The 24,071-nt window shown below is 41.7% G+C and overlaps 1 protein-coding gene across 1 annotated transcript in view; it reads right to left on the reverse strand.

The window, feature by feature from the left end:
• LOC120424135 (protein timeless homolog) overlaps positions 1–24,071 on the reverse strand; it is a 150,884-nt gene that overhangs the window by 1,988 nt on the left and 124,825 nt on the right. The window contains exons 12-14 of the mRNA XM_039588178.2: positions 9,167–9,378; positions 8,423–8,520; positions 218–996 (exon numbers count right to left, since the gene is read on the reverse strand). Coding sequence (XP_039444112.1) covers positions 218–996; positions 8,423–8,520; positions 9,167–9,378 — 1,089 coding nt within the window. The remainder of the gene's footprint in view (positions 1–217; positions 997–8,422; positions 8,521–9,166; positions 9,379–24,071) is intronic.

Below are 24,071 nucleotides of genomic sequence, written 5' to 3' on the forward strand. Positions count from 1 at the left end.
GGAAATAGTTGGAAAATAAATTAAATGTTAATTGCAAAATTACAAGTTGAACTAAAAACTAAAAACTAAAAACTAAAAACTAAAAACTAAAAACTAAAAACTACTTAATGCTTAAAAGTTAAAGCTCAAAATTTAAAAGTTAAAAATTGAAGTTAAATTTAAAAAAATATATAAAAAGGAGAAAAAAACTCAAACTGGATTTTTCAAGTTTACTCACATTATCAACCGGTTCCGCAACGCCCAACTCCCGCAGCAGCCTGCCAAACTGCCCATTCTTGAGCGCCTCCTGGTGCGATTGCATCACGGCCACCAGCGGCACTCCGTCGTCCGGATCTTCCAGCGAGGGATCGTAATCGTCGCACGCCTCGGTAAACGATTCCGCCAGCCATTCGATCGCCTCCTTCATCGATTCCTCCACCTCGGACAAAATGCCGCGAACGCTCTTCGCATTCAGCGTGGTCTTAGTTGGCGGCGCACGCTTCTTTTGAGCAGCAGCAGCGGGTTTACTCTGCTTGACCGGTTTCGGCCTAGTAGGCTTCGCTTGCTTCTGCTGACTAACTGCTGGCCCGCCATTCTCTCCGTCCGATCCGCTGTCAGAATCTGACATCGAATCTTCACCGCTCATTCCGTCGCCACCCTCCTCAAAGCCATTCTCCGCAGCCTTCTCCGACCGCGATTTTTTCGGCGGCTTCACCTCGTTCTTGTCGGCAATCAGCCCCAGCGTGATCATTCGCTTGACGATGGCCTGCTTGGATCGCACCCCAACAAACTCATCGCAGATTATTCCCAGCACGTAACGGTTGAGGCGATGTTGGTCATACAGCGCGCGCAGCTTTTCGTCCTGCTCCGGCGTCCAGAGGTTCTTGTTGACGGCGGCGGCGTTGCTTTTCTTGGTGGGTGCTTTGAAGATCAGGCCCAGCTCTTTGAGCTTTTTGATTATGGACCGACGGGTGCGCGTTTTGTCGATGAGGTTCTCCGAGATCCAGTCGATGACGTCTGATGGGAAATAAGGTTGGAAATTGGGTAATGTTTTATTCGAAGCTTTTTATAAGTTATTTGGATTAAAGGGTAATACTCATAAAGTGCAGGCAAGAAACTTGCAACTGATATTTTCAATTAAATATAATGAAGTTGAAAAAACAGCATATTTATTTTTATAAAGTCACACTTTTTTCTCGTCAACTCCATTACAAAACAGAGCGGATTCACTTTTTCGTATGGGAGTGCATTCAAGTATATGGAATATTTTCCAACAGGTAAGGTTTTTCTCAAGATTATTATTTTTGAAACATGTACTGGGGTAGGCCACACAAAGTCTATGCACTATTTTGGAAAAAAAAGTTTTTTCAATAGTGTTTAGAAAAATAGTTACGTTAAAAATTCTTAGTTTAAATTCCGGGGTGACTTTGATAGTCATAGTTTTTCTGGTTGAAATCATATTTAAGATGTTCAAACTTTATTTGTACGTTAAATGTACCATCACTAAAGTAGCTGATATAGTTTTTCAGAAAAAAATCAATGTTTATATTTAGTTAACTAAGTTTATAAGCTTTTTAACAAAATACATATAAATTTTAGTTAAAATTGTTAAAAAGTCGGAATTTTGCCTGATATTTATTAAAACTAGTTTTGTTTATAAAATTATCGATTTATATTGCATTTTATACTGAATTAGAAGCAAGAATCACAAGTTTTCACATTTTACATGAAATTTGTACAACTGAAATTGCTTATAAATATGGAGATTTTTTTTAAATTGTGTTTCAAAAACACATATTATTTATTATTTACAAACTTACTTAAGCTTCTCCTAGTGGAAAATTGTCCAAGGAATCCGAAAATGCATTCCGTTTTCCGATTCAAAATCATGTTCATTGAGAAAATCATGACACTTTGAGAAGTTAAAAATCTGGAGCAACACGAGAAAAGGGCGGATAAGCATTTTGACAGCTAGAACTATTTTGCAAATTTTGAGCTAACAGGTAACTTTTTCACAAAACTTGATGTGTTAAACAATAGCTGGCCTTCCCAGCAACCTTCTAACGGTGAGGGTTTTGTTAAATAGTTACCTGTTGGCTCGGAATTCGCATAATAGTTCTAGCTGTCAAAATGCTTATGCGCCCTTTTCAAATGTTGCTCCAGAAATGATGACTTTTATCAATATTTTCCTAACTATAGTTAACTAACTTTTTAAACTTTTCAATATTTTTAGAACAGTTCTTCTTGAGGTACTTTGAATACTTTCTTACCATAGTCAGTATGATTCTAAACCTTTCCGTAAGTATTTTAATGGTACTCTTCATTTTGCTGAAAAATTGCGAACCTATCAAAGTCACCCCGGCTATCAAAGTCACCCCGTTTTACGGTAATTAGAACGACTGACAGCTGAATTTTTACGTTGAAAAACAAACTCACGGAACTCCTAATTTGTAATTTGTAATTTATTGGAAACGATAGCCTGTTAGTATAACACATTTTATCAGGTTAAGGAAGGGCGTTGTGATTATTACTTTCCCAAGCAGCATCGCGCAACATGCTAAAAACGTCTAAGTCCAGTAATGTTACTAAAAGGGAGCAACAATGTTGCAATTCGCGAAAATGTGACATCGAAACAAAATTCTTCACGAAATAGTTACCATTATTTTCTGGGGCAACAATTTGATTTTGTTTGTTTACGCAACGTTTCTGTTACATTATTGTACCACTGTTGGAACAAAAAAAAACTTTCTTCATGTTGAGCGGCGAAGGTTGCAAACAAGTTGCTGCAATATTTCCTTGATAAGCTAACTGTAAATATCGTTTGCCATGACAAGAACAAAACTTCGACTATCGACCAGCAAAAACAAACAATAAATAACATTTCCACTATTCATAAAAGCATTCCGCTAATTATGCTGAGGAAGATTTCCCGGATCAATCAAAACCTAATTCGTGTGATTTTTCGGATGATCCCAAAACTCGGCAGTTGGACACAAAGTCAGCACTCTGCACACACACGGGAAGCTTACTTGGGTGTCTCGAGATGCCTTCACGTAGCCACTGAGCTTCCCGCCGGTGGGCAGCCTTGTCCATCAGTTTTTCTGGCAAGACTTTTTCCCGGTTCCGACCGAGGCCCCAGTACGTGGTCCACCACCCAACACAACATCCTCAGTGGGGTGCGGGAGAGCCGAAATCAGCCTAAGGCTGATGGTACCCGCGCCCGGTTCCTCGCCCCACTTGCTTTTTTACAATGGGGAGGGGAACCACCCACCAAGAACCATCCGCCATCCAGAAATTTGATTCTACGTTGCTTAAAACACACCTTCCAAACACAGTTTTTTCCAAGGACTCGTGCAATATTGTTAACACTCGCCAAAATAGTTATCAATTACGAGATTTGTTTTCGTTTGACAGTTCTCAAGACAAATAAAATGTTTGCAAATTTTATGTTTCCATTATGTTACCACAACGTTACACAAATTGGGGTGTTCGATATGTATGTTCAACTTTTTTGCTACATATTTGAAACGTTGCTGCAACAGAAGTGAAGTGTGGCAATTTGCTCAAAGAGAAATAAGCAGGGACGTTCTAAGGGTGAATGATTCAGAAATCTTATCACATTTATTCAATTTATTATCTTTTTAAATAGGGTTTTTCATTCATTCATAATAATGATTAAAGGTGGGAATGAAGAGGGGATTCGAAAATCATAACATTTAAATTTCAAAGAAAAAAGGATATTTTTGCTATAGCCAAAAATTAAGTAATATATTGTCGAACATGAAAATAACACACTCAAAATCATAAAATTTCGAATTTGCATTAAAAGAATAATTTTCACACAGCTAATTATAATCAGGATCCTGAGTACACCCCTGTGCGTACAAAGCGCCATGATGGTGGATTGGAAAAAAAATACTTTAACAATAAATTTTTAGCTATTTCAACCCATTTTGTATGAATTTTTGTTACAAAATTGTCATTCTGTGTAGCTAGGATTAAGGCTCAGATAATTTTCATATATAATAGCCAACATTTTTAATTTTGATACTAAAATGGCTCCAGAAAAGATAGCAAATTTTAAAACGATTGAGAGCGCATGAAAAAACCATGAGTAGAATGCAATTTTACTCGGTAAACTTGAAATGGCCAAAGAAATACACCTTCTATACATTTAAGAAAAACAATTTTGTTTGTTGTCGACGAAAAATGCGACAGGTTTATTTTTCCAGACTTATCCATTTTTGTTTTGTAGCGAAACCAAAGCGGAAACATATTTATTGAGAAATTAATTAGAAGTTTGTTGCGCTTGAAATCATTTCGGGTGCACGTTTGATTTCAAGCAACCAAAATTTTCACCATAATGGTGACATATTTGCAACATATTTGTAACATTGTTGCAACACCATCAATTTCTCCTACAAAAATTAGCATCGCATAGGAAACATTGCCGCAACACGTTCACAACTATCTGGCTATTGTTGCCAATCGCGTTGTTGTCGTGCGCTTTTTTTGTCACCAGGAGTGTTGCGTACATGTTGCCTGAGCAATATTGGATTGTTTTGAATTAGTTGCAAATAAGGCTTGGCGACAATAAATGCTGCTTGGGTTTAGATCCTTTTCCGTTCTTTTATTACATAACGCAATTGGGGGGAAGGAGGGGATCGATGGCCGTGTTACGCCCATACATTTTTTTAATTTGTATGGAAATTTTGTCAGGGGGAGGAAGGAAGGGGGTCCAAAAATCCTAATTTTTGCGTTACGTAATAAAAGAACGCTCCCAATCGAGAATGACAGGAAAAGTGTCCACAAAAGAATTGTCAAACATATCGAAAAGGTTATTTTTTCAAGAGATTGCAATATTACTTAACTACCTCTAAAAAGTCCCTTCCATTACAAAAATCCCCATCACTTTGTGTATCTGTCGTCCAAATTCCCACGAAAAAGGCATAATTACTTTACACGATGTTCAAAACATTTCCAGCGCAAATAGTTTTTTTACCCAGCATCTATTTCCCCCTTCACTCTGCGCGCTCCGTGACAATACTTTTGCGGAGCGAACACGACGGGGGCGGATTTTGCCAGTGCCGTGTTTTTTTCGAACAGCTTTCTTTGTCCGCCCGGGAAAATTTTCGCTTTCGCCCGCAGAAACTTATTCCGGCGACAGTGATAGATGTTTTTGCCGGTTGCCGTACACATTCGTTCATTCATACTCACCACCAGCAGCAGCAGCATTTTCTTATTGTACTGAACCGTGTGCTGCACACTTGGCCATTTAGAGAAACATGAAGCGAAAAGAGCGGGGGAAAAATCCTTTGCCCCAGGATTGCAGCTGATGGGACACAATCAGCGCATTTTCTGTACATTCTTTCATTTTAAAGTGGGAAAATCTTTGGAAAATTGGTTTTATTTGATATTTAGAAAATGTTGATGAAATTTTGTGCGTTTGCATAACTTCACAATCAAGTTTACAGCCGCAAAAAAACAACTGATCGTTTTGGTGTCTTCGGCAAATTTTAATGCAAATAAGTATGGTGTAAAAATCCAGAGAATTAAAAAAATTAGAACGACAATGCATTGCTCGCTGGCTGTCAACCTGGCAGGGAAAGCAATTGCACGTTGTAAATGTTGCCTTTCGCGTTTGTTGTTGCTTGAGTAAGATATATGGGGTGATGTGGCGTTGTGGCGCGAGTGTTTAGCACATAGGCTCACACACCCGGCCGTCAGCCGGTTGACACGCCGGGAGTTGACGCTACCGAGGGCTCGGGGAACAAAATGTATACTATATGTTTCAAGCTTGACAGTAGCGACAGCTCAACTGTGTCGGAAACATTTAACTAGACAATTTGAACCAATTTAAATCTTTAGCAGTTGGAAAAATCGCAAAGTGCCTAATCAAGGGGTTTCTAGTATAGTGTCAAACTGGTCTTAATCTTCCCGTGGGAGTCGCTCAACCTGCATTCCTGTCACACATGAGGTCTGCACAGCTGATTCCACGTAGATTTTTCCCGCCAGTAATGACAGGATACGTTGACAAACGGAATATGTGCCAAAATCATAAGTGGTTTTTAACATATGAAGGGAAATCATCGTGAACTGGAACTGCCGGTCGTTAGCCCGGGTAAAGTGGAAACGTTGAGATGATTGTTGTCCTCTGCTCTCATCTCGCAAAAAGCCATACAGAGAACCACGTCCCATTCAACCGGCTCCGTGGCTTAATGGTTACGGCTTCTGTCTCCCAAGCAGAAGGTTCAGGGATCAAATCCCGGAAGGTACCTTTGAAATTTGGAATCAGGAATTTGAATATGAATAAAAACTAAAATGAATCAGGTGGGATTCGAACTCACACCTTTGGATTAGTGGTGGTCTGGGACGCTTAGCAGTCGGCCAGAAGGTTTACACTCTAGCAGTGAATTGATCCGTAGTGTTGAAACATGTTATCTCTTCTTCTTATATTAGGTATTAAATACGCGCTGGTCCCTGATTTGCCTGAGGGGATTGGAAATCTAAATATAGATCGAGTTTCCTTCAGATGCTTGCTACTATGTTTAGGCGGGGCCGAACAATGCCCAGCGACCTCGGAATTGGACCGCAAGGAGCTCTGTCATTCTGAAATGGGTCGTTGGAAGCAGCGCGAGGGCTATCACCACCTAATACCCGGGACTGAGATAAGCTGTATCAGCATTCGGCATGTACACAGTCTGATACAAATAATACTTTCCCATAATTTCGCTACCGGTTAGCGGGTATTGGATTGGACCACACACACACACACACAGTGTCAAACTGGTCTTAATCTTGAGTTACTTTGTGTTTGAGCAAGTAATTCTGTAATTCCGGAATTACTCAGTAATTCCGGAGTAATCCTGGTAATTCTCGATTATTTCATTAATTATTAGTGATTCCATGATTCTTATTTGTGAAAACATACTACAGAAAATTAAAAAAAAACAGTTAAAATAACTGTCCAAATAATCACGATTAACCTTTTATAAACTTATTAATGCCTATTAATTTTCGTGTTAAGAGTATCCGGCACCGAACCAAATTGGTGGCATAATTCAGTAATTCCAGAATTACTTAGCAATTCTGCAGTAATTCTTGTAATTCTCGTATTTTCCATTAATTCTAGCAAGTTCTGGTAATTCTTTAACTTTTCGAAAGTTGCGTTTTTTTAGCGTTTCTTACAAGTGTTCTTGCAAAGTGAGTACAAAGTACACGTACGCTCCCACCGGTAGGTAAAAGGGAAATCGGCGGTGGAGCAGATTGCCGGCCCAAGTTTCCTTACCAATCCACGTCAAAAAAAAACAGCAAAAGCTTGTCGAGACCGCTGATTTTAACCTTATGAAAACCATGTTCTGGCAGGAGTCGCTGCTAAGTATGGACCCGGAGAGAAAGAAGGCGTTGGTGGCCACCCTTAAAGCTGTGATTCCTGAAGAAAAGCGGGCTATCTTCGAAAATCTGCCGACAAAAAAGGCATTGGACTGATTAAATGTTAAATACCAACAAAATTCATGAATATCACTCTTACCTAATAAATGTTTCGTTTTTCGACAAATACTTGGTCATAAAAAAAGTTTCAAGTTTGGTAATAAAGTTTTGTGATTTTTAAGTGGTACTTTTTCATTCAGATATTTTCGGCGGATTCTGTTTGAACAATATAAAATTTAGAGATTAGTACAACTTAAACTGACTCTATTTGTTCCTGATTACCCCATGCCGGGTCCGTTGGTTTAGTGGTTAGCGTGGTAGCCTCTTAACCCCAGTATGGCCTGGGTTCAATCCCAGACGGACCCGGTGGCATTTTTCGAGACGAGATTTGCCTGACCACGCCTTCTATCGGATGGGGAAGTAAAACGTCGGTCCATTTGCGTAAAAGAGGTTTTGGGTGACTCACCACACATAATCTTCGGACGCCTAGAAATGAGCAGAAACTTGCAACAGAGACCACAAAAGACCCGGGGGTCGTTAAAGTGGATTACTTTGCTTTTTTTACCCCAATAAATTATATTCAAGTGTTAACTATGCTAAATACATAACATAATGAATTGTATCGTAAAATTTCGGCGAAAAAGAATTTACGTCAACGAAATACCTGGTGGGATAATTATGCGTAGAAATGTAACAATGGGATAAACAGACTTGGTGTTCATTTTCAAGAGTCAAAAAAATCAAAATCGTAACAAAAATGACATGGGAGTAGTATCATTTCTAACCAACAATGAAATCAGTTCAATCCCAAAAGTCAAAACGATATCGATAAATCCAACCAAATCGTGTCCTATCATCCAACAGCAATTGAAACTGCACGTTAAAAATTCACCAAGCAACGTTCCACGCACGCCATCTTTTGATGCAATTTCCGTCCTTTTCATTTCCTGTTTCCTACCCCAACCAAAAAATAAAGATTGTTCCTGTTCAACCTTCTCAGCTTCTCTCTTACCTTGATCGGTTTCTGGGTTCGTCTGGTTCTCCATGTAAAGTCGTCGCAGTTCCTCCTCCTGTTCCTCACTCCAGGCGCCCTTGGGACCGCTAGCACCACTGAAAGACGTCGTGGAAAGGAAAGCATGGAATTCCCGGCATCAGCAAACCGAGAAGAAAATAGAAAAACAGACAGAAAATCATTTGTTACTGACGTTCGATGAAAACGCACACCATTTGCGGAGGTAAATTTCTACAGTGCTGAGGGAAAATTTAAAAAACCTTCTACAAATCCAAAAAGTTGTAAAAAATTGTAAAAATCTTTAAAAAAAAACAAACATCCCTCAACCAAGTAAAATTATAAATTAAAAAACAACATAAAAATCCACATATTTCTTGAATCTATGAAAAAAATACTTATAAAAAAATCAAAGAAATCAGATATATGAAAGAAGTCGTACAAATCAAAAAAAAATAAAAAAACAAATCAAAGCAATCAGAGTTGATATCTCTCAACTCAAAGAAATAAAACAAATAAAAAACAACTCAAAAATTAAAAAAATCCAAGAAATAAAGCAAAAATCGCAACAAATAAAAAAAAAAAAAACAAAGAAATAAACTAAATCAAAGCGACCTAAAATTTGAAAAATCTGTGAAATATTTGAAATCCCCAATCTTTACCACTGTACTGTCCATGTCACATTGCTGCCCCAAAATCCCCGTTGGCCACCACCCTAGGAGGGCAACCTTCCCGCGCCAAACTTACACGCTGTTCCCGTACATGTCTTCGTAGCCCATTTCGATCGCGTTCGCTTCCTTAATCGATTTGTAGAACAGCAGCTCGGCGTAGATTCGCGGATTGTTGGGCGCGAGGGCGGTAAACTGCCGCACGACGTAAACGCCAAGCCGCCGCAGCTCGGCATCGTGGCCGTCCTTCGGGGCGTTCAAGACGCGCTGGAAGATCCGGAACAGGGGGGCCTGTGATTGAAATGGGAAGAGGGAAAGCGGGAAACGGAAACGGAAAACGTGAGTCAGTAAGTTAGTGAGCGAGTTGAGTGACGCTAGATTTGGAGTTGCAATAAGAGGTGAGCTCCATTCGTTGTCGCGATAGAACGCGATAAATTGATTCGATTAGAGTAAAGTGAGAGGTGTTGAAAACGGGTTTAGGGGAGGATTTAAACTTGATTTGATAGGTTTGATAGCGCCTTTGAGAATAGTTATGGGTTAAAACAAATTAGAAATTAATATACTTCTACTTTTCGCAAAACAGTTACGAACTTAAAGAGTTATTTATAATTTTACAACACACTTCAACGAATAATGACTCTGCGATACAACTTTACGCAGTAGGCCTGGCCGCTTTAACGTTTGTTTGTGATGTTTCAATGCATTCCGATGCAATGGCGCACTACAAATGTTAATAAATGGCAAGAAGAGTGATAGGCGTAATTTAACCTAAGGCGTCATCCATAAAGTACGTCACGCTCTATGGGGGGAGCGACAACCCCCCGCAAGTGTGACAAAGTGTGACAAGGGGGAGAGGGCGGGTACGTGAGACTGTGACGTCACGCTAGACTATTTCTTGAATACTGATTTTTGGCCGATTTTAGCGTCACATACTTTATGGATGACGCCTAAGGTACTCTCCAGGATCCCTTCGAAAGAATGGCTGCGCTAGGGTTTGATTTGATTAGATGAGATTATAATAATTGTTCTTCCCTCGGATTTTTGTCATAGGGGTTAGAGATAAATTTCCGGTATATCATCTAATCTAATCTAATCTAACAAAAACGCAGCCAGTCCGATAAAAGCATGTTGGAAAGTCTTGTGATTAGATTACGCCCCAAGCACTTTTCTTGTCAATATTAATAATTGTAATATATCCGAGAACACCCAAAAATGTAATACAAAAATTAAAGCGACGAGCCCTACTGCGTTGTGTTTACCGCAGAGAGGATTCTGTGAACGGATCACATTTCACAGAATCTACAGGGGAGGAAGGATGCGTGGACATACCGTACCAAACGCTCCGAAATAAATTTCCGGTATATCATGTATTCAAAAAAAAATGATCAAACGCATTCAGAGAAAAAAAAACCTAATATTTTTTAAGCATAAGCATAAGCATAGGTGCCCACCCGCAGTTGCTACTCCGTTATTGACCAGGACCTCCAGAAGTTACATCCACGAGCCGTGGAAGATGAGTGGGTGCTATCTTTCCTCGCTTCGCAACTTCTCAAAGGCCCCTATCATGCTGATCAATACCGGCGCCGGCCACGACCAGTGGTAGGGTCACGGGGAAGTGGATGGGAATGTTAGTCCGATACTTGAGTGATAGAGACCGCCCAATCGACTGCTTCTCCGACAAAGTATCACATGAGTTTTGAGGGGGTTAGTAGATGGGTATGAGGTCAGGATTCACGAGTGGCAGTGATGTGACCATGAGCATTTTGTTTATCGGTTCAAATTTTTTAAATCTTAGGCAGCCGGCTGCGGGAAGATAGATAATTGATTATTTAAAATGGTTTATTTTTATCGAACGCGTGCCAGCCGAGCATTAGTGCTATGGGCTGGACTTATCAGTATAATTGTACTGTTTTTACAATTTAGATAACGCGAGCAAATTTCAAATATAGTAAATAAATGACGCTTTACTCTTCATATAATCGATAGTTTGATGAGTAATTACTAAAACTGAAAGTTGGAATAAATTTTAACGATCATTTACGACGAAAATTATCGCGAAAAAACCGAACTGCGCGTCCCCAGAGGCACTGCACTTATGAAGGCATTATTCAATTATTATGACCAATCACCCCATGCACACAAACAGCGACACAAAAGAGACGAAAATTATCGAGAAAAAAACCGGACTGCGCGTCCCCAGAGGCACTGCACTTATGAAGGCATTATTAAATTTTTATGACCAATCACCCCATGCTCACAAACAGCGACACAAAAGAGACGAAAATTATCGAGAAAAAAACCGGACTGCGCGTCCCCAGAGGCACTGCACTTATGAAGGCATTATTAAATTTTTATGACCAATCACCCCATGCACACAAACAGCGACACAAAAGAGACGAAAATTATCGCGAAAAAACCGGACTGCGCGTCCCCAGAAGCACTGCACTTATGAAGGCATTATTCAATTATTATGACCAATCACCCCATGCACACAAACAGCGACACAAAAGAGACGAAAATTATCGCGAAAAAACAGGACTGCGCGTCCCCAGAAGCACTGCACTTATGAAGGCATTATTCAATTATTATGACCAATCACCCCATGCACACAAACAGCGACACAAAAGAGACGAAAATTATCGAGAAAAAAACCGGACTGCGCGTCCCCAGAGGCACTGCACTTATGAAGGCATTATTAAATTTTTATGACCAATCACCCCATGCTCACAAACAGCGACACAAAAGAGACGAAAATTATCGAGAAAAAACAGGACTGCGCGTCCCCAGAGGCACTGCACTTATGAAGGCATTATTCAATTATTATGACCAATCACCCCATGCACACAAATAGCGACACAAAAGAGACGAAAATTATCGCGAAAAAACAGGACTGCGCGTCCCCAGAAGCACTGCACTTATGAAGGCATTATTCAATTATTATGACCAATCACCCCATGCACACAAACAGCGACACAAAAGAGACGAAAATTATCGAGAAAAAAAACGGGACTGCGCGTCCCCAGAGGCACTGCACTTATGAAGGCATTATTAAATTTTTATGACCAATCACCCCATGCTCACAAACAGCGACACAAAAGAGACGAAAATTATCGAGAAAAAAACCGGACTGCGCGTCCCCAGAGGCACTGCACTTATGAAGGCATTATTCAATTATTATGACCAATCACCCCATGCACACAAACAGCGACACAAAAGAGACGAAAATTATCGAGAAAAAAACCGGACTGCGCGTCCCCAGAGGCACTGCACTTATGAAGGCATTATTAAATTTTTATGACCAATCACCCCATGCTCACAAACAGCGACACAAAAGAGACGAAAATTATCGAGAAAAAACAGGACTGCGCGTCCCCAGAAGCACTGCACTTATGAAGGCATTATTCAATTATTATGACCAATCACCCCATGCACACAAATAGCGACACAAAAGAGACGAAAATTATCGCGAAAAAACCGGACTGCGCGTCCCCAGAGGCACTGCACTTATGAAGGAATTATTCAATTATTATGACCAATCACCCCATGCTCACAAACAGCGACACAAAAGAGACGAAAATTATCGAGAAAAAAACCGGACTGCGCGTCCCCAGAGGCACTGCACTTATGAAGGCATTATTAAATTATTATGACCAATCACCCCATGCTCACAAACAGCGACACAAAAGAGACGAAAATTATCGAGAAAAAAACCGGACTGCGCGTCCCCAGAGGCACTGCACTTATGAAGGCATTATTCAATTATTATGACCAATCACCCCATGCACACAAACAGCGACACAAAAGAGACGAAAATTATCGAGAAAAAAACCGGACTGCGCGTCCCCAGAGGCACTGCACTTATGAATGCATTATTAAATTTTTATGACCAATCACCCCATGCTCACAAACAGCGACACAAAAGAGACGAAAATTATCGAGAAAAAACAGGACTGCGCGTCCCCAGAGGCACTGCACTTATGAAGGCATTATTCAATTATTATGACCAATCACCCCATGCACACAAACAGCGACACAAAAGAGACGAAAATTATCGCGAAAAAACCGGACTGCGCGTCCCCAGAGGCACTGCACTTATGAAGGCATTATTCAATTATTATGACCAATCACCCCATGCACACAAACAGCGACACAAAAGAGACGAAAATTATCGAGAAAAAACAGGACTGCGCGTCCCCAGAAGCACTGCACTTATGAAGGCATTATTCAATTATTATGACCAATCACCCCATGCTCACAAACAGCGACACAAAAGAGACGAAAATTATCGCGAAAAAACCGGACTGCGCGTCCCCAGAGGCACTGCACTTATGAAGGCATTATTCAATTATTATGACCAATCACCCCATGCACACAAACAGCGACACAAAAGAGACGAAAATTATCGAGAAAAAAACCGGACTGCGCGTCCCCAGAGGCACTGCACTTATGAAGGCATTATTCAATTATTATGACCAATCACCCCATGCACACAAACAGCGACACAAAAGAGACGAAAATTATCGAGAAAAAAACTGGACTGCGCGTCCCCAGAGGCACTGCACTTATGAAGGCATTATTAAATTTTTATGACCAATCACCCCATGCACACAAACAGCGACACAAAAGAGACGAAAATTATCGAGAAAAAAACTGGACTGCGCGTCCCCAGAGGCACTGCACTTATGAAGGCATTATTAAATTATTATGACCAATCACCCCATGCTCACAAACAGCGACACAAAAGAGACGAAAATTATCGCGAAAAAACCGGACTGCGCGTCCCCAGAGGCACTGCACTTATGAAGGCATTATTCAATTATTATGACCAATCACCCCATGCTCACAAACAGCGACACAAAAGAGACGAAAATTATCGCGAAAAAACCGGACTGCGCGTCCCCAGAGGCACTGCACTTATGAAGGCATTATTCAATTATTATGACCAATCACCCCATGCACACAAACAGCGACACAAAAGAGACGAAAATTATCGAGAAAAAACAGGACTGCGCGTCCCCAGAAGCACTGCACTTATGAAGGCATTATTCAATTATTATGACCAATCACCCCATGCTCACAAACAGCGACACAAAAGAGACGAAAATTATCGCGAAAAAACCGGACTGCGCGTCCCCAGAGGCACTGCACTTATGAAGGCATTATTCAATTATTATGACCAATCACCCCATGCACACAAACAGCGACACAAAAGAGACGAAAATTATCGAGAAAAAAAACGGGACTGCGCGTCCCCAGAGGCACTGCACTTATGAAGGCATTATTAAATTTTTATGACCAATCACCCCATGCTCACAAACAGCGACACAAAAGAGACGAAAATTATCGAGAAAAAAACCGGACTGCGCGTCCCCAGAGGCACTGCACTTATGAAGGCATTATTCAATTATTATGACCAATCACCCCATGCACACAAACAGCGACACAAAAGAGACGAAAATTATCGAGAAAAAAACCGGACTGCGCGTCCCCAGAGGCACTGCACTTATGAAGGCATTATTAAATTTTTATGACCAATCACCCCATGCTCACAAACAGCGACACAAAAGAGACGAAAATTATCGAGAAAAAACAGGACTGCGCGTCCCCAGAAGCACTGCACTTATGAAGGCATTATTCAATTATTATGACCAATCACCCCATGCACACAAATAGCGACACAAAAGAGACGAAAATTATCGCGAAAAAACCGGACTGCGCGTCCCCAGAGGCACTGCACTTATGAAGGAATTATTCAATTATTATGACCAATCACCCCATGCTCACAAACAGCGACACAAAAGAGACGAAAATTATCGAGAAAAAAACCGGACTGCGCGTCCCCAGAGGCACTGCACTTATGAAGGCATTATTAAATTATTATGACCAATCACCCCATGCTCACAAACAGCGACACAAAAGAGACGAAAATTATCGAGAAAAAAACCGGACTGCGCGTCCCCAGAGGCACTGCACTTATGAAGGCATTATTCAATTATTATGACCAATCACCCCATGCACACAAACAGCGACACAAAAGAGACGAAAATTATCGAGAAAAAAACCGGACTGCGCGTCCCCAGAGGCACTGCACTTATGAATGCATTATTAAATTTTTATGACCAATCACCCCATGCTCACAAACAGCGACACAAAAGAGACGAAAATTATCGAGAAAAAACAGGACTGCGCGTCCCCAGAGGCACTGCACTTATGAAGGCATTATTCAATTATTATGACCAATCACCCCATGCACACAAACAGCGACACAAAAGAGACGAAAATTATCGCGAAAAAACCGGACTGCGCGTCCCCAGAGGCACTGCACTTATGAAGGCATTATTCAATTATTATGACCAATCACCCCATGCACACAAACAGCGACACAAAAGAGACGAAAATTATCGAGAAAAAACAGGACTGCGCGTCCCCAGAAGCACTGCACTTATGAAGGCATTATTCAATTATTATGACCAATCACCCCATGCTCACAAACAGCGACACAAAAGAGACGAAAATTATCGCGAAAAAACCGGACTGCGCGTCCCCAGAGGCACTGCACTTATGAAGGCATTATTCAATTATTATGACCAATCACCCCATGCACACAAACAGCGACACAAAAGAGACGAAAATTATCGAGAAAAAAACCGGACTGCGCGTCCCCAGAGGCACTGCACTTATGAAGGCATTATTCAATTATTATGACCAATCACCCCATGCACACAAACAGCGACACAAAAGAGACGAAAATTATCGAGAAAAAAACTGGACTGCGCGTCCCCAGAGGCACTGCACTTATGAAGGCATTATTAAATTTTTATGACCAATCACCCCATGCACACAAACAGCGACACAAAAGAGACGAAAATTATCGAGAAAAAAACTGGACTGCGCGTCCCCAGAGGCACTGCACTTATGAAGGCATTATTAAATTATTATGACCAATCACCCCATGCTCACAAACAGCGACACAAAAGAGACGAAAATTATCGCGAAAAAACCGGACTGCGCGTCCCCAGAGGCACTGCACTTATGAAGGCATTATTCAATTATTATGACCAATCACCCCATGCTCACAAACAGCGACACAAAAGAGACGAAAATTATCGCGAAAAAACCGGACTGCGCGTCCCCAGAGGCACTGCACTTATGAAGGCATTATTCAATTATTATGACCAATCACCCCATGCACACAAACAGCGACACAAAAGAGACGAAAATTATCGAGAAAAAACAGGACTGCGCGTCCCCAGAAGCACTGCACTTATGAAGGCATTATTCAATTATTATGACCAATCACCCCATGCTCACAAACAGCGACACAAAAGAGACGAAAATTATCGCGAAAAAACCGGACTGCGCGTCCCCAGAGGCACTGCACTTATGAAGGCATTATTCAATTATTATGACCAATCACCCCATGCACACAAACAGCGACACAAAAGAGACGAAAATTATCGAGAAAAAAACCGGACTGCGCGTCCCCAGAGGCACTGCACTTATGAAGGCATTATTCAATTATTATGACCAATCACCCCATGCTCACAAACAGCGACACAAAAGAGACGAAAATTATCGCGAAAAAACAGGACTGCGCGTCCCCAGAGGCACTGCACTTATGAAGGCATTATTCAATTATTATGACCAATCACCCCATGCACACAAACAGCGACACAAAAGAGACGAAAATTATCGCGAAAAAACAGGACTGCGCGTCCCCAGAAGCACTGCACTTATGAAGGCATTATTCAATTATTATGACCAATCACCCCATGCACACAAACAGCGACACAAAAGAGACGAAAATTATCGAGAAAAAAACTGGACTGCGCGTCCCCAGAGGCACTGCACTTATGAAGGCATTATTAAATTTTTATGACCAATCACCCCATGCTCACAAACAGCGACACAAAAGAGACGAAAATTATCGCGAAAAAACCGGACTGCGCGTCCCCAGAGGCACTGCACTTATGAAGGCATTATTCAATTATTATGACCAATCACCCCATGCACACAAACAGCGACACAAAAGAGACGAAAATTATCGCGAAAAAACAGGACTGCGCGTCCCCAGAAGCACTGCACTTATGAAGGCATTATTCAATTATTATGACCAATCACCCCATGCACACAAACAGCGACACAAAAGAGACGAAAATTATCGAGAAAAAAACCGGACTGCGCGTCCCCAGAGGCACTGCACTTATGAAGGCATTATTAAATTTTTATGACCAATCACCCCATGCTCACAAACAGCGACACAAAAGAGACGAAAATTATCGCGAAAAAACCGGACTGCGCGTCCCCAGAGGCACTGCACTTATGAAGGCATTATTCAATTATTATGACCAATCACCCCATGCACACAAACAGCGACACAAAAGAGACGAAAATTATCGAGAAAAAAACTGGACTGCGCGTCCCCAGAAGCACTGCACTTATGAAGGCATTATTAAATTTTTATGACCAATCACCCCATGCTCACAAACAGCGACACAAAAGAGACGAAAATTATCGAGAAAAAAACCGGACTGCGCGTCCCCAGAGGCACTGCACTTATGAAGGCATTATTCAATTATTATGACCAATCACCCCATGCACACAAACAGCGACACAAAAGAGACGAAAATTATCGAGAAAAAAACCGGACTGCGCGTCCCCAGAGGCACTGCACTTATGAAGGCATTATTAAATTTTTATGACCAATCACCCCATGCTCACAAACAGCGACACAAAAGAGACGAAAATTATCGCGAAAAAACCGGACTGCGCGTCCCCAGAGGCACTGCACTTATGAAGGAATTATTCAATTATTATGACCAATCACCCCATGCACACAAACAGCGACACAAAAGAGACGAAAATTATCGAGAAAAAAACCGGACTGCGCGTCCCCAGAGGCACTGCACTTATGAAGGCATTATTAAATTATTATGACCAATCACCCCATGCTCACAAACAGCGACACAAAAGAGACGAAAATTATCGAGAAAAAAACCGGACTGCGTGTCCCCAGAGGCACTGCACTTATGAAGGCATTATTCAATTATTATGACCAATCACCCCATGCACACAAACAGCGACACAAAAGAGACGAAAATTATCGAGAAAAAAACCGGACTGCGCGTCCCCAGAGGCACTGCACTTATGAAGGCATTATTAAATTTTTATGACCAATCACCCCATGCTCACAAACAGCGACACAAAAGAGACGAAAATTATCGAGAAAAAACAGGACTGCGCGTCCCCAGAGGCACTGCACTTATGAAGGCATTATTCAATTATTATGACCAATCACCCCATGCACACAAACAGCGACACAAAAGAGACGAAAATTATCGCGAAAAAACCGGACTGCGCGTCCCCAGAGGCACTGCACTTATGAAGGCATTATTCAATTATTATGACCAATCACCCCATGCACACAAACAGCGACACAAAAGAGACGAAAAATATCGAGAAAAAACAGGACTGCGCGTCCCCAGAAGCACTGCACTTATGAAGGCATTATTCAATTATTATGACCAATCACCCCATGCACACAAATAGCGACACAAAAGAGACGAAAATTATCGCGAAAAAACAGGACTGCGCGTCCCCAGAGGCACTGCACTTATGAAGGCATTATTCAATTATTATGACCAATCACCCCATGCACACAAACAGCGACACAAAAGAGACGAAAATTATCGAGAAAAAAACCGGACTGCGCGTCCCCAGAGGCACTGCACTTATGAAGGCATTATTAAATTTTTATGACCAATCACCCCATGCTCACAAACAGCGACACAAAAGAGACGAAAATTATCGCGAAAAAACAGGACTGCGCGTCCCCAGAAGCACTGCACTTATGAAGGCATTATTCAATTATTATGACCAATCACCCCATGCACACAAATAGCGACACAAAAGAGACGAAAATTATCGAGAAAAAAACCGGACTGCGCGTCCCCAGAGGCACTGCACTTATGAAGGCATTATTAAATTTTTATGACCAATCACCCCATGCACACAAACAGCGACACAAAAGAGACGAAAATTATCGAGAAAAAAAACCGGACTGCGCGTCCCCAGAGGCACTGCACTTATGAAGGCATTATTAAATTTTTATGACCAATCACCCCATGCACACAAATAGCGACACAAAAGAGACGAAAATTATCGCGAAAAAACAGGACTGCGCGTCCCCAGAAGCACTGCACTTATGAAGGCATTATTCAATTATTATGACCAATCACCCCATGCACACAAATAGCGACACAAAAGAGACGAAAATTATCGCGAAAAAACAGGACTGCGCGTCCCCAGAGGCACTGCACTTATGAAGGCATTATTAAATTTTTATGACCAATCACCCCATGCACACAAATAGCGACACAAAAGAGACGAAAATTATCGCGAAAAAACAGGACTGCGCGTCCCCAGAAGCACTGCACTTATGAAGGCATTATTCAATTATTATGACCAATCACCCCATGCACACAAATAGCGACACAAAAGAGACGAAAATTATCGCGAAAAAACAGGACTGCGCGTCCCCAGAAGCACTGCACTTATGAAGGCATTATTCAATTATTATGACCAATCACCCCATGCACACAAATAGCGACACAAAAGAGACGAAAATTATCGCGAAAAAACAGGACTGCGCGTCCCCAGAAGCACTGCACTTATGAAGGCATTATTCAATTATTATGACCAATCACCCCATGCACACAAACAGCGACACAAAAGAGACGAAAATTATCGAGAAAAAAACCGGACTGCGCGTCCCCAGAGGCACTGCACTTATGAAGGCATTATTAAATTTTTATGACCAATCACCCCATGCACACAAACAGCGACACAAAAGAGACGAAAATTATCGAGAAAAAAACCGGACTGCGCGTCCCCAGAGGCACTGCACTTATGAAGGCATTATTAAATTTTTATGACCAATCACCCCATGCACACAAATAGCGACACAAAAGAGACGAAAATTATCGAGAAAAAACAGGACTGCGCGTCCCCAGAAGCACTGCACTTATGAAGGCATTATTCAATTATTATGACCAATCACCCCATGCACACAAATAGCGACACAAAAGAGACGAAAATTATCGCGAAAAAACAGGACTGCGCGTCCCCAGAAGCACTGCACTTATGAAGGCATTATTCAATTATTATGACCAATCACCCCATGCACACAAACAGCGACACAAAAGAGACGAAAATTATCGAGAAAAAAACCGGACTGCGCGTCCCCAGAGGCACTGCACTTATGAAGGCATTATTAAATTTTTATGACCAATCACCCCATGCACACAAATAGCGACACAAAAGAGACGAAAATTATCGCGAAAAAACAGGACTGCGCGTCCCCAGAAGCACTGCACTTATGAAGGCATTATTCAATTATTATGACCAATCACCCCATGCACACAAATAGCGACACAAAAGAGACGAAAATTATCGCGAAAAAAACCGGACTGCGCGTCCCCAGAAGCACTGCACTTATGAAGGCATTATTCAATTATTATGACCAATCACCCCATGCACACAAATAGCGACACAAAAGAGACGAAAATTATCGCGAAAAAACAGGACTGCGCGTCCCCAGAAGCACTGCACTTATGAAGGCATTATTCAATTATTATGACCAATCACCCCATGCACACAAACAGCGACACAAAAGAGACGAAAATTATCGAGAAAAAAACCGGACTGCGCGTCCCCAGAGGCACTGCACTTATGAAGGCATTATTAAATTTTTATGACCAATCACCCCATGCTCACAAACAGCGACACAAAAGAGACGAAAATTATCGAGAAAAAAACCGGACTGCGCGTCCCCAGAAGCACTGCACTTATGAAGGCATTATTCAATTATTATGACCAATCACCCCATGCACACAAACAGCGACACAAAAGAGACGAAAATTATCGAGAAAAAACAGGACTGCGCGTCCCCAGAAGCACTGCACTTATGAAGGCATTATTCAATTATTATGACCAATCACCCCATGCACACAAATCGCGACACAAAAGAGACGAAAATTATCGCGAAAAAACCGAACTGCGCGTCCCCAGAGGCACTGCACTTATGAAGGCATTATTCAATTATTATGACCAATCACCCCATGCACACAAACAGCGACACAAAAGAGACGAAAATTATCGAGAAAAAAACCGGACTGCGCGTCCCCAGAGGCACTGCACTTATGAAGGCATTATTAAATTTTTATGACCAATCACCCCATGCTCACAAACAGCGACACAAAAGAGACGAAAATTATCGAGAAAAAACAGGACTGCGCGTCCCCAGAGGCACTGCACTTATGAAGGCATTATTCAATTATTATGACCAATCACCCCATGCACACAAACAGCGACACAAAAGAGACGAAAATTATCGAGAAAAAACAGGACTGCGCGTCCCCAGAGGCACTGCACTTATGAAGGCATTATTCAATTATTATGACCAATCACCCCATGCACACAAACAGCGACACAAAAGAGACGAAAATTATCGAGAAAAAAACCGGACTGCGCGTCCCCAGAGGCACTGCACTTATGAAGGCATTATTCAATTATTATGACCAATCACCCCATGCACACAAACAGCGACACAAAAGAGACGAAAATTATCGCGAAAAAACCGGACTGCGCGTCCCCAGAGGCACTGCACTTATGAAGGCATTATTCAATTATTATGACCAATCACCCCATGCACACAAACAGCGACACAAAAGAGACGAAAATTATCGAGAAAAAACCGGACTGCGCGTCCCCAGAGGCACTGCACTTATGAAGGCATTATTAAATTTTTATGACCAATCACCCCATGCTCACAAACAGCGACACAAAAGAGACGAAAATTATCGAGAAAAAACAGGACTGCGCGTCCCCAGAGGCACTGCACTTATGAAGGCATTATTCAATTATTATGACCAATCACCCCATGCACACAAACAGCGACACAAAAGAGACGAAAATTATCGCGAAAAAACCGGACTGCGCGTCCCCAGAGGCACTGCACTTATGAAGGCATTATTCAATTATTATGACCAATCACCCCATGCACACAAACAGCGACACAAAAGAGACGAAAATTATCGCGAAAAAACAGGACTGCGCGTCCCCAGAGGCACTGCACTTATGAAGGCATTATTCAATTATTATGACCAATCACCCCATGCACACAAACAGCGACACAAAAGAGACGAAAATTATCGAGAAAAAACAGGACTGCGCGTCCCCAGAAGCACTGCACTTATGAAGGCATTATTCAATTATTATGACCAATCACCCCATGCACACAAACAGCGACACAAAAGAGACGAAAATTATCGCGAAAAAACCGGACTGCGCGTCCCCAGAGGCACTGCACTTATGAAGGCATTATTCAATTATTATGACCAATCACCCCATGCACACAAACAGCGACACAAAAGAGACGAAAATTATCGAGAAAAAACAGGACTGCGCGTCCCCAGAAGCACTGCACTTATGAAGGCATTATTCAATTATTATGACCAATCACCCCATGCACACAAACAGCGACACAAAAGAGACGAAAATTATCGAGAAAAAAACCGGACTGCGCGTCCCCAGAGGCACTGCACTTATGAAGGCATTATTAAATTTTTATGACCAATCACCCCATGCTCACAAACAGCGACACAAAAGAGACGAAAATTATCGAGAAAAAACAGGACTGCGCGTCCCCAGAGGCACTGCACTTATGAAGGCATTATTCAATTATTATGACCAATCACCCCATGCACACAAACAGCGACACAAAAGAGACGAAAATTATCGCGAAAAAACCGGACTGCGCGTCCCCAGAGGCACTGCACTTATGAAGGCATTATTCAATTATTATGACCAATCACCCCATGCACACAAACAGCGACACAAAAGAGACGAAAATTATCGCGAAAAAACAGGACTGCGCGTCCCCAGAGGCACTGCACTTATGAAGGCATTATTCAATTATTATGACCAATCACCCCATGCACACAAATAGCGACACAAAAGAGACGAAAATTATCGAGAAAAAACAGGACTGCGCGTCCCCAGAAGCACTGCACTTATGAAGGCATTATTCAATTATTATGACCAATCACCCCATGCACACAAATCGCGACACAAAAGAGACGAAAATTATCGCGAAAAAACCGAACTGCGCGTCCCCAGAGGCACTGCACTTATGAAGGCATTATTCAATTATTATGACCAATCACCCCATGCACACAAACAGCGACACAAAAGAGACGAAAATTATCGAGAAAAAAACCGGACTGCGCGTCCCCAGAGGCACTGCACTTATGAAGGCATTATTAAATTTTTATGACCAATCACCCCATGCTCACAAACAGCGACACAAAAGAGACGAAAATTATCGAGAAAAAACAGGACTGCGCGTCCCCAGAGGCACTGCACTCATGAAGGCATTATTCAATTATTATGACCAATCACCCCATGCACACAAACAGCGACACAAAAGAGACGAAAATTATCGCGAAAAAACCGGACTGCGCGTCCCCAGAGGCACTGCACTTATGAAGGCATTATTCAATTATTATGACCAATCACCCCATGCACACAAACAGCGACACAAAAGAGACGAAAATTATCGAGAAAAAACAGGACTGCGCGTCCCCAGAAGCACTGCACTTATGAAGGCATTATTCAATTATTATGACCAATCACCCCATGCACACAAACAGCGACACAAAAGAGACGAAAATTATCGAGAAAAAACAGGACTGCGCGTCCCCAGAGGCACTGCACTTATGAAGGCATTATTCAATTATTATGACCAATCACCCCATGCACACAAACAGCGACACAAAAGAGACGAAAATTATCGCGAAAAAACCGGACTGCGCGTCCCCAGAGGCACTGCACTTATGAAGGCATTATTCAATTATTATGACCAATCACCCCATGCACACAAACAGCGACACAAAAGAGACGAAAAATATCGAGAAAAAACAGGA

The sequence above is a fragment of the Culex pipiens genome, chromosome 1 (assembly GCF_016801865.2).
Source record: "Culex pipiens pallens isolate TS chromosome 1, TS_CPP_V2, whole genome shotgun sequence".
Classification (NCBI taxonomy): Eukaryota; Metazoa; Arthropoda; class Insecta; order Diptera; family Culicidae; genus Culex; species Culex pipiens.